The following is a 16759-nucleotide window of genomic DNA, read 5'->3' as shown; positions in this document are numbered from 1 at the left end:
GCTGGAGGGAGAGCTCAGGGACAGCAGCCGCTCCGTGTGCACGAGTGAGCCAGAGTTCTCGCCCTGCTCAGAGATCGGCTCCGGGCTCAGGCTAGGAGCTGGCTTGTTCCTGGAGGTCCCCGTGCCACCCCTTTAGCCGTGGAGTGTCCAAGGGGCAGTGGGGAGGCGTCAGAGCGTAAGGCAAAAGGGACCACCAGAGCCCCCGGTCTGACCTCCTGTGTAGCAGAGGCCGTCACCCCACCCAGCCACTTCACACCCTGACAGCCAGACTCAGACCATGGTATTACAGCCCTCAGGAGTCTGATCTACTGGGTGTCACAGGGAGAGAACAGGCAGGACTGAGCTGCACTGAGGCCCCGGCCATGGCCAGCGTTGATTTAAGTGAGCCCTGCCAGCCCCTAGTAAGCCCTGTCTGCAATCAGCGAGGGCTGCCTGCCCGCCAGGATCGGTTTATAATGATACTGGATTTTGCTCCTATCCACCCTCAGGTCTGAGAAACAGTCACGAGCCGAGGAAACGCCCTGGCAGCGTTTCCCCCAGAGATGGCCCCAGGCCGGCTGGGAGCCCCCACAGCCCGGCATCCCTGCCCGTGGTGAATGGCGGCGAGGCCGACGGTGACATGATCCATGTCCCCACCATCAATGGAAACCTGCAGCCCCCGCCGGCCCCCAAGGGCGGCGCCCGTGTATCCCTGCAAGCCCTGGAGGAGGCAGAGTCAGACGCAGCCATCCAGAGGCACATCAACCGTGTCTACTACGATGACTCGCTGCTGGGGAGGAGGACGGCAGCCAAGCTGTCTCCCTTGCTGAGGCCGAAGTCACTGGCTGTGCCGGGCATGACCACCAACCCCAGCCCTCCCCCGGAAATGCTGGGCCCGGTTATGTCCATTTCCCCCCAGGCCACCTACATGTCCAAGATCATTCCCAACGCCGTCCTGCCCCCCATGGTGGACGTCATCGCGCTGAGCAGGAGCAGCGTGCGGACGCTGAGCCGCTGCAGCCTGGTTTCCTCCAGCCCGGCCTCAGTCCGCTCCCTCGCCCGCTTCTCGGAGCCCAGTGCCCGCAGCCGGGAGCACTCCTCCTCCAGCGACAACTGGAGCCACTCCCAGTCCACGGAGACCATCGTGTCCGACAGCTCCACTATCTCCTCGCAGGGCGGCTCCGACAGCAGGAAGGGGGAGGCCGGGCCACCCAGCGAGGCGGATACGGCAGGCCGGTCCGACACAGACCAGCTCAGCGTCTACAGTGCGGTGAGCTGCACCAACTCCTGTTCCAAGGCCAGGCCTGTCTACACGGCCCACGGCCTGCTGGCAGTGGGGCCGGGGGGCAGCAGCGGCAGGGCCTCACCAGCGTACAGCACCAGCAGCATGGCGGACGGCTCGGACACCGTGAGCGTGAGGAGCGACCGCTCTTCCACACGCAGCGTATCCCTCAGGAAGATGAAGAAGCCGCCGGCGCCCCCCAGGAGGACCCACTCCCTGCACCAAAAGGCTCAGCAGAGGCAGCAGGTGGTGGGCGAGGGGGGACAGAAAGTCCTGGGCCTGCCCCCTAAGCCAGATCCCAGACACCAGCGTGAGCCGTGGACGCCGCGCCTGGAGAATCAGAGCCCCCTGGCCGAGGACGAGGTTTTCTCGCCCTGCTCGCTGAGCGAGACGAGCAGCATCCGCTCCGACAGCCTGGCCTACTCGGCCGACGCCAGCTCCCCCGACGTGTCCCAGTGCAGTCCGGTGCCGGGGGAGAAGCTCCGTAGGGAGGTGGAGGGGGTGGCCGTCATCCTCAGGGAGCAGCAGGCCACCCCCAGGCAGAGCTCCCCCGAGGGATTCAAGCGCACCATGTCGCCCTCCAGTGGCTACTCGAGTCAGAGCGGCACCCCCACCCTCCCCACCAAAGGGCTTGGCCCTCACGCCTCATCTCCAGGAAAGAGGAGGCCCCAGCCAAAGAAACCGGAGAGGGTCTGCTCGCTGCAGTCTCCTGCGCTGTCCATCTCCTCCTCACTGACATCCTTATCTTCCTCCACCTCCGACCCAGCCCCTGCAGAGACCGTGGCACCCCCAGCTGGCCCGGCCCTTTCCTGGCAGAGTAGAATGGACAGGTTTATTATTCCTCCTCACCCCAAGGTGCCGGCCCCTATCTCCCCCCCGCCCACCAAGCCCCGGCAGGCAGCGCCTTCTGCCAGCCCCGCTGTCTCCTCCCCTGCCCCAAGCACGGCCAGCCAGAAGTCCAGCAGCAGGTCACCCCCTCCATCTCCTCCACCTCCCTACCATCCTCCTCCACCACCAGTGAAAAAGGCTGAGACAAGTCCAGAAGCCCCCCACTCAGAGACTACCCGGGAGGCGCCTCAGGACCCTTCGTGGCCCCCACCTCCTCCCCCAGCGCTGGACGAACAGGATCTGTCCATGGCGGACTTCCCTCCCCCAGACGAGGCCGGCTTCTCCACCCTGCCGGAGCCGCTCCCAGTCACCGGAACCGCAGTGTCTTCTTCCGTTGCAGCCCAGCCAGTGCCCGCGGGCTCAGAGCAGCCAACCAGCCCCAAAGCAGCACCCACAGGGGATGGTCCAGGGGCAGCCTCGCTCGCATTCTCCGCCAAAGTCTCCTCAAGGACTCAGCAGCAACAGGGCCCCTTGGCTGGGTCAACACTGCCAGCTCCCGCCGCGGAGTTGCCCACACCCCCCGCCATGCCCCCATCAGCCCCGCCTCCCGCACCTGCAGCTCCAGCCCCGCCCACAACTCTCCAGCCTCAAGCAAGCCTTAAGAAGACAGTGAATGGCTCCCGGCTGGATCCTAAGAAGGAGCCTGTCTCTCGCAGTAAGAGCAACCCCACGCCAAAGGAGGATGCAAACCTCCCCATCGTCACTCCCTCCCTGCTGCAGATGGTGCGCCTGCGCTCGGTCAACGTGGATGGGCATGCGCCGGCCGGCCCGGGCAAGCAGCCGCCTGGCCAGAACGGACAGGGCGCCGATGGCGTAGGGAAGCAGCCTCAGCAGGTCCCCCAGAAACCCATCCGCAAGTCCCTGTCCCTGCGGCAGTCCCCTTCTTCCAAAGACACCGTGCCTTTGAACCAGCTGCAAAATGCCGTACGGCTGAAGACTTCCCCCTTGTCCTCCAGAGACGCCCCGACCTCCAGACTGGCGGACTGGACCAACGGCAACAAGCTGACTCTCCCAGGCCACGCGGCCTCTAGCTCGGAGCCCACCGCTGGGGATGCCAAGGACGGCCAGGTGTCCCCCATCCACAAATCACCTGCCTCCACCGCCAGCTTCATCTTCGCCAAGAGCTCCAAGAAGCTGGTCATAGAGACCCCATCTTCCCCAGAGGCCCAGGCCGACCTGAAGAGGAACTTGGTAGCTGAGCTGATGAATTTTGCCGGGCAGCGCTCTACAGTCCCAACAATGTCCCAGCAGGGCCAGGTGCTCCCTGGCAAGCCACAAGCACAGAGGAAGTCCAGCAAGGTCCCACCTCCCATAGCCAGGAAGCCTTCGCTTGGCATGGGGCAGCCTCCGTCACCTATGAGCCCAAAGTCGCAGGGGGAGGAAGTGCTGAACTGTTCCCTACCAGACTGTAAAGCAAAGGCTCCCTCGGCAGAAGAGAACAGGACTAAGAGTGAACTGTCTGTGAACGCGGCCCCCCAAGCCGACAGCAGCAGAGCCGGGCACCTGGCAGGCCCAGAGACTCCCCCTGCATAAGGTACAGAGGGATGGAGGGGGGGAGGTAGTTCCCGATAGAAAACACAGGGTGTAACAGGGTACTGTAGGTGCCAGTGCACCCCACTCCTGACCTGCAGCCCTTCCCTACTGCAGCCCTGCCAGTGCACCCCACTCCTGACCTGCAGCCCCCCCCCTTGCAGCTCTGCCAATGCACTCCAGTCCTAACCTACAGGCCCCGCCGCCCCCCACTGCAGCTCTCCTCGGGCATAACTCTTCCACTGCCCTGCACTCACCCTGCCTCTACCCAGGAGCGGCGCCAGGATTTTTGCCGCCCTAGGTGGCAGCGCTGCTCCTCTAAGCATTCAGGGGGCCTGGGGTCTTCGGTGGCGGGGGTCCTTCCGCTCCGCATCTTTGGGGCACTTCGGCGGTGGGTCCTGGAGCAAGTGAAGGACCCGCCGCCGAATTTCCACCAAAGATCCGGAGTGGAAGGACCCCCCGCCGCCGAATTTCCGCCGAGGGTGGCAAAATGCCACCCCCCAAATTCTGCCGCCCTAGGCGACCGCCTCTAGTCACCTAGTGGAAGCACCAGCCCTGTCTCTACCGGCGGAAACAGGGCTAGAAGACAGACACAGGATGATGACGGAACCCTCTAAAGAACAGCTCAGTGCTAGGCAGGGATGGTGGGGAGAATTGTGACTCTGACCTGTCTCCTGCTGCCTGAATCAAAGGGAGACGAGGAACAAACGTAGCCCTGTTAGGATCCCCACTAGCGCTGGCTGTTTGGCCTAGTTTGACCCCATCCCTCTGTCTAAACACCAGTCAGTCCAGAAACAACCTGGCTCAAAGCTGCTCGGAAAAGGCTGATGTGCTGGGAGGTAACTCCGCCTCTTGGGGCGTTAAACCGTGGCTGGAGGGTTTGCACAAGCCCAGGCTGTATCAGTTCAGGCTCTACAGCTTTAGAAACCAGCAGTGAGTGTCAGGTGATGGCTGACACCAAGATCGAACCAGGGCCTTCCAGAGCTACCAGCATGGGCGAGTGCCCCCAGCTCTGTAACAGGCTCAGCCACGGGGTGCCTGTAACGCACACTGCCTGGTGGGTCAGCTATTACCGTGCCGGGCTCAGGATAATCTAACGGGAATCGCTCTCCTGTTCCTGCAGACAAACGGGAAGAGACAGCCTGAAGGATGAAGCTGCGTGCTTGTGCCCCGACCTACAGGAATACAAATCTCTCTCAGGGACCTGAGCAGGTGAAAGGATGAGCGTGGAGCTGGCACGACTGACTGAGTAAAAGGAAGCAAACAGCCTTAGCCTCTGATGGCCTTGATGATATTTATGCAAAAACTGGTGTTGGTTTCACTTTCTTCAATAATACAGCTTTATTTTGCATTTAAAAACAAACAAACCACCGAAGCCCAGTCCTGGAGTCCGGCGCCTTGCCCTTCACCTGTTGGATTTGCCGGTTGTGTTTGTGCAGGAGGGAAGGCTGCAGAGAAGCCGCTGCGAGGAATGTGGGGCGGTGTTCTTATAAGACCACGCTGCACCACCTGAAGCACGGCCTCTTGGCCGGGACGGGGGGCAGCCTGGGTGGGGAGAAGACCTGGCTGTGGGCTTGTTTTTCTACAGCGTGGAGGATTGGCTCTATTCTGTACACCTGAGACGGTACAAAATCAAAGCACTTCTTACAAAGAAGCTGAAGGCGCGTCCCGAATGCTATGGACTTCATGGCTGACGCATGGCTGGCTGGCCAAGGAGTTCCTCTGCCGGCTTTGCTGCATGGGCTCTTCTCTCGGGTTCCAGGACACGCACCGTGCAGTGCTAGATATGCCCCTGACTGGCTTTGGAAAGGCACAGCACCAGGCCTGAGGCACATGGAGGCTGGCAGCAGCTTGGCCTAGGTGCAGTAAAGGCCTCTGTCTTGCTGGGTGCCCGCCCCGGGCTCAAGGACCACTTCAGTGACAATGTGCAGGGGGGTGAGTCTGTGCTGAATAGGCCCTGGCTGCGAGTGGAGGGGAAATGGGGCCCAGGCTGCTAACGACCTCAGAGCTGTTACAGCAGACAAGTCAGGTAGCCCAGGCCAAGCCCCCTCCTGCGTCAGGCTGCCTGCTGTCCCCTCTCTCTCTAGGGCTGTTACAGGACAGTGGGCATGTGAGGCCATGATGCGTGAGCCAGGCCGCCTGTGCTCGGGAGTGGGGGCTCCCCACCTCTACTGCTCTGGCAGGGGAGGTGTTCATTCCCTGGGGCCCGTGGTAGTGCGTAAGCACCACAAGGGACTGCCCCCTGCCAGACAAGCCTCCTGCCCCCCCCCTGCAGCTGGGCAAAGGAGCTACCCGAAGGCAGTACTGGGACCCTGCCTGATGGGCTCTACTGGCAGGGCAGTCCCTTGGTGGTGCTGGGCTCTGAGAACAGGGGAGGGGAAGGCCAGCAAGGGCTCCTTGGGAAGTTCTTTTTGAGGGCAGGGAGAAGCAGGGCTTAGGAGGATCCCTCGGCCAGTCCTGGGGGTGCTGAACAAGTCAGGCTCACGCTGCCTCATGTTACATGCTGCTGCGGCCCAAGCTACAGTGTTACTAGCCGAGGAGCTGGAAAGGGATTTACAGCCACCTACCCTGTTTCCCCGAAAATAAGACATCCTCCGAAAATAAGGCCTACTTACAGTTTTGCCTCTCGTTGTAATATAAGGCATCCCCCCGATAATAAGACCTCCCCAATAATAAGGCATCCACCGATAATAAGGCATTTTTCATTTCTGAAAAATAAGACATCCCCTGAAAATAAGACCTAGCGCATCTTTGGGAGCAAAAATTAATATAAGACACTGTCTTATTTTCGGGGAAACAGGGTAGCAGCCAAGCAAGCGGTTAATCGGGCCGGCAGCCTGCAGTGCCCCTGCCTCAGGGCCCAGCAAAGTGGCTATTAGCCACAAGTGGCCCCTGAGGTGAGCGTTCAGCCCCTTTTTCTTTGGCCTGTTTGAAAGCACAAGCCCCAAGCCGCTGCCCTGTGAGTCCGGGGTGCTAGGCAGGAATCAGTCACTGCCTGTGCTTACCCTTGAGCTGCAACCAGCCAGGATCTGCCTGGGACAGGAGGAAGGGCTTCCCCCCACCTTGCCAGCCTTCTGGATCCCAGGGAGGAGAATCTGGACTCTGAGGCCAGGCCATAGGGGTCGCTCCAAGCTCCATAACCTCCCCCCTGAGAGATTCCACTCCCCTCATGCTCTGTAATTTCAGAGCTGTGCCCTCATCCCAGCCAGGCCCTGTGTGTACACAGACAGCCCGTGGGAGGGAGGAGAGGTGAGACGCTTTTCAGATGCCCTGTAGCAGGGAATGACACTGGATGCAGCATTAAATGAGACCAAAAGCCTGAGTTTTACATTCATCCCTGGTCCCTAGAGCCAGGCACCTTGATTTCTCTTTCTTTAAACGTGGGGTCATGCTTTGATTTCCTTGATTGTAAAAACCGTCTGCCTTGAGAAGATGCAGAGTAACCGTTACAAGCTCTGTGTCTTTGGTTAAAGATGATGATTGAAACTGGCTGTCTCCTTTGCTTCTTGGCTAACAGCTGGGGGTTTCCCTCCTCCAGGATGGCTGGAGTGATAACAGTGAGGCCCCCTCTTTACACAACTCCCCCCAAAGCCTGGAACAGATGAGTCACCCGGATAGACACAAGCTGTTTAGTTTTTCACCCTACCGAGGGAGAAGTGCCAGAACCTCACTGGAGCCTACTAGGGCCTCAGCCATTGCTTTTACATGGAAGGAGCCCAGATACCCCACTGCAGCATGGCAGCGTAAACCCAGAGAGATCAGAGGGATGTTTAACCTCACCTGAGGCAGGGATCAACCAGCTGGCAGGAGACAACTGCCTTGCCCCTCCCAGCTGTCCAAGGGGTTAACCCTCTCACTGCTGAAACCTGTTCACAGATGGACAAATTGCCCACTCCATGCTCATTCGGGAGGTGTTGCGGCCATTCACACGGCTACCCCTTCTGCTCTGCACTGGGTAAGAGACCTTAAGATCCAAGGGTTGTCATGCCGCTGTGACCATGCGGAAGAAGGAGCAGGCTCTAGCGTCTCCCCAGGCAAACAAACAAACCCACTCAGGGCTCAGGAACAGGCTCTAGGCCTGAAAGGTAGTACCAGGGGAGGGGAGCCTGGGGAAGGTCAGTGAGTGCTACAGGACAGGTGTCTACAGCACTAAGACACCAGCTCAGCTGGCAACATCTGCCTTGCAGCTGAGCTGAGCTATGGTTCAGCAGAGGGAAAGAAGTGGCTAGAACTCCCCTCCTCCTCTAGAGGCAGGCCCCTTCCTGGCCTGGCACCTTCACCCAGCTCTACACGCAGGAGTGAGGCTGGCAGGGGTGCTCAGCGCAGTTAATCCTGCCCGCACGTTCTAAGATCCGGTTGTTGGCTCCAGCGAGACAGTCCCATCCCCCAATCACACACGCCTCGGTCAGTTTCACACTTTATTGGGGTTTTTAACAAGGAGGGATGATTTCATATTCAACACCTGCAGCTCCATGGGCTGAGCTCCACGAGCCTGTCCCTGGGCTTGCAGAGCAGCCATGAGTGTCTGGAGAGCCTTGCGTGCCCTCCATAGGCCCAGCCCCCTCGGCTTCGCAGTTCAAGCCCCTCACAGAGCACGTGGGGGGGCTGAGGCAGATATAGGGTGACTGTATTTACACAGGATGTCATGCAGTCCCTGTTACGAACGACACAGGTTTGAATGACCATTCTTCCCTGAAATACTTGCATTTAAAATAAGCAAAGCTTTCCAACAGCGGCAGCTTCCAGCCGGCTTGAGTGCAACCTTCAAAGCCGCTGGAATCCACCCACAGAAAGTCAGGGGAAATAGGTGACAGCCTGTACTGGTACAAATCACAACTTCACCCCGGCTTCGGACACTTCAGGAGAGCTGCATGTAGGAGGACTCACAGGGGAAAACAGACAACAGGTTGCAGTCCTCGCTCCTGCTGGGGGCTTAGGAGCTACATGGTCCCCCTGAGTCATGCTTGGCCTTCTCCAGAGATCAGCTGGGTGGGAACAGGTCAATGGCAGCTTGAAGGGAAACCGGCTGCTTCTGGAGGCGGGTTCTCCACCAAATCTGCCCAAGGTCAGTTGCAAGGTGTGTACCATCTACTGCATTTCGCACATTCAGCCTCGAGCCCCAGGTGCTTTGGGCTGAATCTCCCTCACTTAGAGGCATGCTGCAGTGGGGTGAGCGTGGCCCTGCGGCGATCGTGGTGGAGGTTGGGGGAACAGAACCCAAAATGGAGCAGTGGATGGCAACAGGTGAGGAGAGGACAAGGTGGACGGGCTGGCACTTGTTAACTGATGTTCCCGCCCTTCAGTGTTTTACACGAGACATTCCCCAGTCTGGTCATGAAATTCTTCTGCTTCCACTGGGCGACAAAGTCCTCCGAGATCCGGAAGTCAGTCTGGGGAGAGGCAGGTGGGGTGACGTGTCAGACTGGCTAGCCGGGGTGACGTGTCAGACTGGCTAGCCAATGCCTGTTCACCATAATCACACCTGCAGCACATGGCCTTGGGGCTAGGTATCCTTGTTTGAGGCCCTCACCACCTCCCAAATCCCTTGGCACAGGCACACTGCTCCTGGCAGGCCTTCCTGGGGCCTGCCAGCTAAAGGTCTAACAGGGAATGCTGCCATGTAACTCACATTAAGGGCAAAGGGGGCCCTTAACCCTCACTATAGGCACCAATGGTGAAGCAAAGTGGGGGCACAGGCAGACCCTGCTGTAACACCGCTCTCCCGCTGTTTTCACCAGATGATCCCCGAGTGCTTTCCAAGCAATGCGAGTAGCCTCCTAACCTCCCTACAAGATATCCCGCTCCTCATTTTACATTGGGGAAACTGAGGTACACAGCTGGAATGTGACTTGCCCAAAGCCATGCAGCAAGTAAGTGGCAGAGCAGAAAACAGAACCCAGGAGTCCTGACTCCCACTCGCCCTCTCTGACCACTGGACACTGCCCTTAAGTGGTGACAGCCTGCCAGCTGCTAGGTAACAAGACCCCACTGAGATGGACTGGGTCTACACAGGTCTCTGCCAATAGCTGCCTTCTTGGCCTACCCAGGGAGTACAATCACCCCAGCCCCACTGCCAGTTAACTGACAGCTGGCAGATGCCTGGCTAGCCAGTGTTGTGCCAGCTGTGTTCATCTGCTCCCCAGGCAGGGGGGATAGAGCACAGGACTGGAAATTCCAGTTCTAGGCTCTGCTCTGCCCTCTGTGTGACCTCACGTGAGTCACTTTCACGCAGTGTGCCTCAGTCTCCCCACCTGGAAAGAGGGGCGACATCCCCATCTCACACAGGGGCCATAGAGCACTTTGAGAGCCTGAAGCCGTGACAGGGCTGGTGTAGGCTCTGACTGTAGAGATGGGCCCTGGCCCCAGCAACAGCCAGTCCCATCGTGGGCAAGAAGCTTCCCCCTCTTACCTGCAACTTCTCGAAGACTCTCTTCTTGGGTTTGAGCTCGTCGTCAGGCTGCCCGCTCTCGTAGCCTTCCACGTAGACACGCTCCCCTGGGCAGGAGCCTGCCGGCGGGTCCAGGGGCTCCACCTGACGGGGCTCCCCCAAGCTGCGGAGAAACACAGAGAGAGGGGGAGGGAGTGACCAGCTAGGACCTCAAAGAAGGGGCCTGTCCTAATCCTCCCCCCAGGTAGGAGAGCAAAAAGCCAGGGATCAACAGGCAGCCTGGATGTTGTGAGTGGTGATGGGGGACTAGGCTGTATTCTCCCCTCCTGCCCCAGATGGGAAACAAGCTGAAATCCAGCCTCATCACCCCTGCTATCCCTGCCCCCTGCACGCCCTCACCTGGAAGCACACAGCAGCATGCCCTGGGACTCCACTCCCCTCATCTTCTGGGGCTTCAGGTTGCACAGCAGCACCACCATCCTGTCCTGCAGCTGCTCCTTCGGCACGAACTGCACCAGGCCGCTGATCACCGTCCGGGGCTCGGGCTCACCCACGTCAATCTTCTCCAGGTACAGGCTGTCGGCATCAGGGTGCTGCCAATGCAAATGCCAATGCAGGTACAGCTGAGAAGCTGGGAACGGTCATCCCTCGGGAAGGGGGGCTGAGAGCACACATGGGCAGGAAGGCACCCATGCGATTTACATACGCACTCCAAGCGAGTGCTTGAGTCACTCCATGAGGAAACAAGCCCCCCAGAGCAGCCTCCACTTCTGGATGATTCAAATCCTCGCCCCCATTGCTCTTCACTGGCTGCCTCCCTCCTCATCTCAGGCTAGGAGGAGGCAACTGACAGTGCCAAGAGGGAGAATTTCCCCGGGGGCAATTTCCTCGATAGCTGCTCACCAGCAAATGAGATTAACAGGAGAATGTAACAACTAGCTCATCTAGTCCAGGACCTTAACAGGGACTGACTGCCTTTGGGGATAAGTCCCCTCTCTACAATACTATCCCACTAATGAAAAGTTTTGGGGAGCAGCGAATTTCTTCCTGACCCCAGCAGGTGATCACTCGAGGCACTGAAACATCATGATCACTGGCCCCGGTAATTTGCTTTGGTTAGTCCTGTGCTGTGTGACTGCAGTGATGTTTTCATTCGTTAAAGCATCTGATCTTTTTGTTTAAACTAAAGTTATTCGCCTCAAAGTCTTGCAGAAGTGAGTTCCACAGGTTAGCCTTGCTGTGTTAATAGTACAGAGCTGTTTAAAGGAAAGCGTGCCGTCTGGTGGCAGCTCTCACCCCCCACACCATCTTTGCTCAAACACTCCTCCAATTCAGACACAGCAGTGATCATTTCTAGATCCCCACCCGCCTCGCTCAGCTGAGCTGCAGAGCATGACCACCACTAACGAAAGGTAAGGCCCATTTCCCAGCACCTGGTGAGCTCATTAAGCCTTGATAATTAAACAGCTCTGTGGAGAAAAACTGTTGTCTAATATGTTACCAAACCACTGCCTCCTATTCTGGTACCAAGCAGCCCAGAGACGCCATTTTGGGGTCAGGGCTCCTGGTGGACAGGACCCAGTTACTAATCTCATTGCTTCCCAAGCCTAGTTCCTCCTGTATGGGGACTTCCCAGGCACAGGACTCTCAGAAACCTCAGGGAAGAATTGCTCCAAGGTGCTGCTCCTGCAAAGCAAGCCTAGAGCTAAGCATGCAGAGAGACCCAACCCTTTCTGACAAGCTTGGAAGGATTTACTTTCCTTGCAAACCACTGTCTGTCCCCCCCCCTTTCTTTGCCATCCCTGCTCTCCCATCACAGGATCCTTGTTAAAGCACCAGTACCTTTTCCACGCTGATCACTTTGCCAACACGGATGTCCAGCTGGGATGGGACCACGACCTCAGGGTTTGAATTCTTGGTGGAGTTTTTCACTGAAGCCTCTGCAAAAGAAAGAGAGAGTGAGTGAAACCAGCCTGCCCTGAGAAGAGTCGTGCCCAGCCACGAGTGAAGGTGCATTTGTGGAAGGGGTGCAGGGACTAGGAGAACCTGAACTCTGTCCAGACAAGGGTCACTGTCGCTGGTTTGCCGGAAGCAACCAATTCATACACAAATCAAGCAAATTGCAGCCACCCTCATCTCTAATACAGCCTGTGCAGACCACAGATCCCAGCATGCACTGTTCCAGCTTGACTACAGCGCCAATAGAAATGGAGCACTGCATGCTGGGATCTGTAGTTTCTGGGGTAGGCACATGGCCCATAGGCCACTCATAGAATCATAGAATATCAGGGTTGGAAGGGACCTCAGGAGGTCATCTAGTCCAACCCCCTGCTCAAAGTAGGACCAATCCTCAGACAGATTTTTACACCAGTTCCCTAAACGGCCCCCTCAAGGATTGAACTCACAACCCTGGGTTTAGCAGGCCCATGCTCAAACCACTGAGCTATCCCTCCCATCAGCCCTCATTGCTGGGGGCAATCCAAGTCAGATGTGACAGATGCTGGCCAAAGAGAGGCAGGAAGAAGAGGTGTATCAGGCAGCGAGGCCAAGGCCCGTATCACCCAGACTCTGAGCCACCTGTGGACATCGCTGGCAGAATTCAAGTTCCAGAATTTCTTCTGTTTGTTCTTAGCCCCACCGGGAGGACTCATCTCCCTGGCCCAGGCCTTCGTAACAAGATTCCCCTCCCTTGGAAGCTCATGGCATGCGCTTACTGGCTTTAGACAGGTCAGGATACGCCGCACTGGTCAATTTCTTAAGTTCTGGGGTGTTGAACTTCTCTCTGATGGGGTCGAGCAGCTTGTTCAGAGCCACTTCCACCGAGCTCTTCAGGTCCCCCGGGTGCACGACCTGCCACGTGAATAAAGAAAAGGGTTTGTGGAGGAGATTTTCTCTGGGGCACGGGGAGAAGTGGACTGGAAGGGAGGAGCAGTTTCGTATGACTGTGCCCATTTAGACAAATACGTCACTGAAAGCTGTTAGGTGGGGCAGCCACAGTGACTTATGCTGAGAGAGGCTGGGTCACTAGCTGGATGGGAGACCCGCCCCCCAGAGGAATAGCTGGAAGCTGCAGGATATGGGGTGGTGTCTCAGCCATGCTCGCCTGTGAGTCAGTGCCGCACCCAATGCTCGTTTGTGGTGCTAGGAGGCGCTGTGGCACTGGAAATGTAAAACTGAAATCCTCACCATTGTAGTTAGAGATCTCATGGCATTTTCCCCTCCGCTGCCAGCAAAGAGCAGAGACATTACCCCATCACCCTGGTCAAATTCCAGCTTTGCTAATGACATTCCATCTCCCTCAAACTTCCCCGAGGCTTAAACCGGAAACAGATTCTTCTCCACTTGTTATCCTAAATTCTTGGGCAGAGTTGCTCTGCGCTGTTGAACAGCCAACGTTTTCCCACCCAGAGATGGCTGCATTTCCCTGGGGGTGATCTGTGTATTGCTAAATTTGTAGGGTTCATAGAGATGAAAGGCACGGCCAGAAATGGAAGATCATTAACAACTAGATCTACAGACTGAGGATACTGCACCAGCCACTGATTGTCTGGCTGCTCCTGGGCGTATCTGACTCACACCATCATGGCACCTGCGCTCACTGGGCCAGAATCTGCCCTTACTGATGCCCCACATGTAAGTCTGTAGGGTTGCATGGGGCAAGAGATCAACACTGACCCCACTACTCAAAGCCTGTGGCAGAGGAAACAGCATGGGCCTCTCTGCATGCTCCAGGGGGGTTTCCATGCACACAGCAGTGTGGGCATGAGGGAGGTGGATAGCGAACCCCCGCCCCACGTTACCTCAGTCGCAAAGTCCTTTTCCAGCTCTTCGTAAGTCGTGTAGGTTTTGTTTCCTCCCCATTTTGCGTCTCTCAATATCACAAACTCTGTGACACAAGCCGGGTTTAGAGGGTCAGATTAACCAAGATGAAGACAAATCGCTGAAGCACTGTCCCCACTGGCAACTCTAATAACCCCCACTCCAAACTACCACCACTGCCTCCCCCTCCCCCAACAACTGATGAGGGGTATCGCAGCAGGGACCAGAAAAGGGCATGTCATTGCTATGAGTGGACGGTGTCTCCTTTCTGGCTCTGGGAGAGGTGGAGGCAGTGCCAGGTTCTTGGTGCCTTGCATTAGGATGCAGAGAAACACATGCTCGCTTTCCTGCCTCTTGCCTACATTTAAGCAGCCGTCGCCCAGCAAAGGCTCCTGATGAAAGACACCCCCCCCAACCTCTCCAGGGCATGGAGACAGTCACCTGACTTCAGTGGGAAGAGGACGTGCTTGATGAACGACAGAATGCCGTTGTTCTCCACGTTCCCCGGCTCACAAAATGCCTTCTTCAGTTTCTTCTTTACGTCCTCCTTCCGATCCAGAAGGTCGATCTTCGATTCCTAGGATGTGGGAGGAGAAGAGGAGACCTGTGAGCTGAAACCAGAAGCAGGCAGTGCAGCCACTCAGGATCCTGCTCTAATTTAGTATCACCCTGGACGCAGAGGAGTTTTACTTTAGCCCAGTTGTAGGGTTCAGCGCTCCATAGCCAAGCTACCTGCAATGAAACTGAGGGCACCTGTCTCTGTTCTGGGGCTCTCAGCATCTTTCCCTACCTCCGCCCTAGGAGAGGCAGGGTGTGCTGGAGTTGGGACCACCTCTCTCAAGCTACCAACAACAGTAAGAAGAGAGGAGGGCTCCTTTCTCAGCCAGTGGAGTTCCAGGACTTCGCCTACCAGCCCCAAAGGGTTAGACTCCTCGCCCTGCAGGATTGCTGCATAGACTGATGCGGTTCATCAACCTACCTCTTCCGAAGAGCTCATCTTGGTGCCGGTCAGCCCCGGAACCATCGGGTTCATCAAATGGAGGCGCTTGGTATAGCCCAAGGAGGGCAGGTACTAGAGAAGGAAAAGGAGTTAAAAGTCTTTAAGCATCCTCATCTGAGGAGCAGCTTTCACCATCACTCCCCAGTGCCTTCTTCCTCCCTAGCATCTGGGCTCAAGACATCCCCCAATGCAGAAAACTGGGCTCAAAACATATTGCTGAATCCCAAGCCCCTCTGCTTGGAGGAGGCTCCATTCTTCAGGCAGCCCAGACCCACTCCCAGCACACACCAGTGGGCAAACTGCAGGGGGCAGCGAGCGACAGCCACCACCAGGTGCTGAGAGGGGAAGGAGAAGCCGTGTCACTGTCACCCCTGCATGGGGCAGGGCCCGAGCAGCAAACATTGACCTGGCAGTGCAGCCCCGCGAACAGCTACAGCAGCAGCCACAGTGCACCGACGGGCAGCAGCAGGACCCTGAAGAGAGGTCTGGGTGACCTCACAGATACTCTGCGTAAAGCAACGCTGCCATCCAGCTGCAGGCAGAGTTCAAACACAGAGACCTGGAACCAGCCGCCTGGGGGAGCCTCTTGCATTTCTCCCCAGTTCTAACCTTTTCTGCAAAGGTGAAAATCTTCCTCTGATCCACTCCTCCAAACTGAGCATCAACCTTCAAGTACTCCTCATCCAGGGCCTGTGGGGAGAACATACCCACGAGCGTGACGCTGCAGCACGAGGACTCCCACACCCCAGCTGACAACAGACTTTCAGCGTTCACCCCCTAGAAATCCACCCAGCTCTCAGGGCTGGGAATCCAACACCCATCCTGGCTACCTAGGGATATTGTGCAACTGGTACAAACACCAGTGAAAACAACCAACCAAACCTCCACCATATCCATGCACTGCACCGACACCAGGTGAAGTCCTCGAGATTTGGGCTGCACATCAGATACTCATGCTGATTCGCGTGAAAGAAAATCTGCCCTAATCAGCAGTAGGGGGAGGGGGATTGTGATCAGCCTGGCGCATACATTGCAGCCTTCCAGGGGACGGGGATGTGTTCCAGCAGGGTGGCTGCCACCCTCCCCGAAGGTACCTGCAGTCCTGGGTAGAGCAGACCGCTCAGCAAGGGATGCTCCACTTGCTTCACCACCTCCGCTCCAGCTTTCTTGGCATCGTGCTGGGTGACTAGCGAGGAGAGCCTGTAGACGTCCAGCGTGTATTCCCTGGGGGGAGAGAACAGGTCAATACTGCTGCTGAAGCCAGACAAATGGAAGCTTCAAACCTTCCTCTGCTATAGCCACCGCACGCAAAGGGGGACACTGGTGGGAACGGAGAGAAGTCGGGCATGTGGCTATCTTACGCCCCGCCCCCCTCCCCTCCTTTCCTGATGACATGCTCAGAACAGACAGATCCCCCAGCTGGTTCAATATCCCACTTGTCTCCCCCACCCCCGGATTCCTTTGTGGAGCTGGTCAGCACGTGAGATAGCCGAGGCTCCCTCCTTCCATGCCACTTGTGCCCTCTCCTTCGTAGTAGCCATCAAATCCCACCGCCAGGCAATAGAGGGAACACTCCCTGTGAGAGGAGCAGGCTCCCGCAAGCTCACTTGCTGAGCTGGTAGTCAGTGCCCCGGATGAATTTCAGCTTGTCGAGAGGCACGCCGATGCTCTCCAGCATGGCCTTGATCACGGTCTCGTAGTATTGCGTGCGCAACTCCAGCAGCTCCCACGGCGCCTTCATGTTGTCTAGGTACGCGTGGAGGTCAGCGAACAGGATCGTCACCTGGCACAGAACGGGAGGGGGAGTTGGGCACGTCACGCTGGGTGTTACACAGATAAGAGGCGTTACGGTTCCTTTCTGCCACCCAGCATG

General features: G+C 57.5%; 2 protein-coding genes across 6 annotated transcripts in view; one reads left to right on the top strand and one right to left on the bottom strand.

Moving 5' to 3' along the window:
- The window catches only part of NHSL3 (NHS like 3), a 53959-nt gene extending 46794 nt beyond the window's left edge, over positions 1–7165 (top strand). For all 3 annotated transcript variants that reach the window (XM_065577119.1, XM_065577120.1, XM_065577121.1), the window contains exons 6-7: positions 489–3683; positions 4803–7165. In XM_065577119.1, the coding sequence (XP_065433191.1) occupies positions 489–3682 (3194 nt within the window). In that variant the 3' untranslated portion in view covers position 3683; positions 4803–7165. The remainder of the gene's footprint in view (positions 1–488; positions 3684–4802) is intronic.
- Positions 7166–8084: 919 nt separating this feature from the next.
- Positions 8085–16759, bottom strand: part of YARS1 (tyrosyl-tRNA synthetase 1) — a 19661-nt gene continuing 10986 nt past the window's right edge. For 2 of the 3 annotated variants that reach the window (XM_005302152.5, XM_005302151.5), the window contains exons 4-14: positions 16494–16669; positions 15981–16110; positions 15496–15576; positions 14866–14958; positions 14328–14463; positions 13868–13953; positions 12782–12917; positions 11910–12007; positions 10467–10660; positions 10089–10230; positions 8085–9069 (exon numbers count right to left, since the gene is read on the bottom strand). In XM_005302152.5, the coding sequence (XP_005302209.2) occupies positions 8959–9069; positions 10089–10230; positions 10467–10660; positions 11910–12007; positions 12782–12917; positions 13868–13953; positions 14328–14463; positions 14866–14958; positions 15496–15576; positions 15981–16110; positions 16494–16669 (1383 nt within the window). In that variant the 3' untranslated portion in view covers positions 8085–8958. The remainder of the gene's footprint in view (positions 9070–10088; positions 10231–10466; positions 10661–11909; positions 12008–12781; positions 12918–13867; positions 13954–14327; positions 14464–14865; positions 14959–15495; positions 15577–15980; positions 16111–16493; positions 16670–16759) is intronic. The other variant, XM_042844731.2, reaches the window with a different exon arrangement.

Source organism: Chrysemys picta, chromosome 23 (genome assembly GCF_011386835.1).
Source record: "Chrysemys picta bellii isolate R12L10 chromosome 23, ASM1138683v2, whole genome shotgun sequence".
Taxonomy (NCBI): Eukaryota; Metazoa; Chordata; order Testudines; family Emydidae; genus Chrysemys; species Chrysemys picta.
Note: the sequence above shows the minus strand (reverse complement) of the source record. Positions and strands in the feature narration are given on the sequence as shown.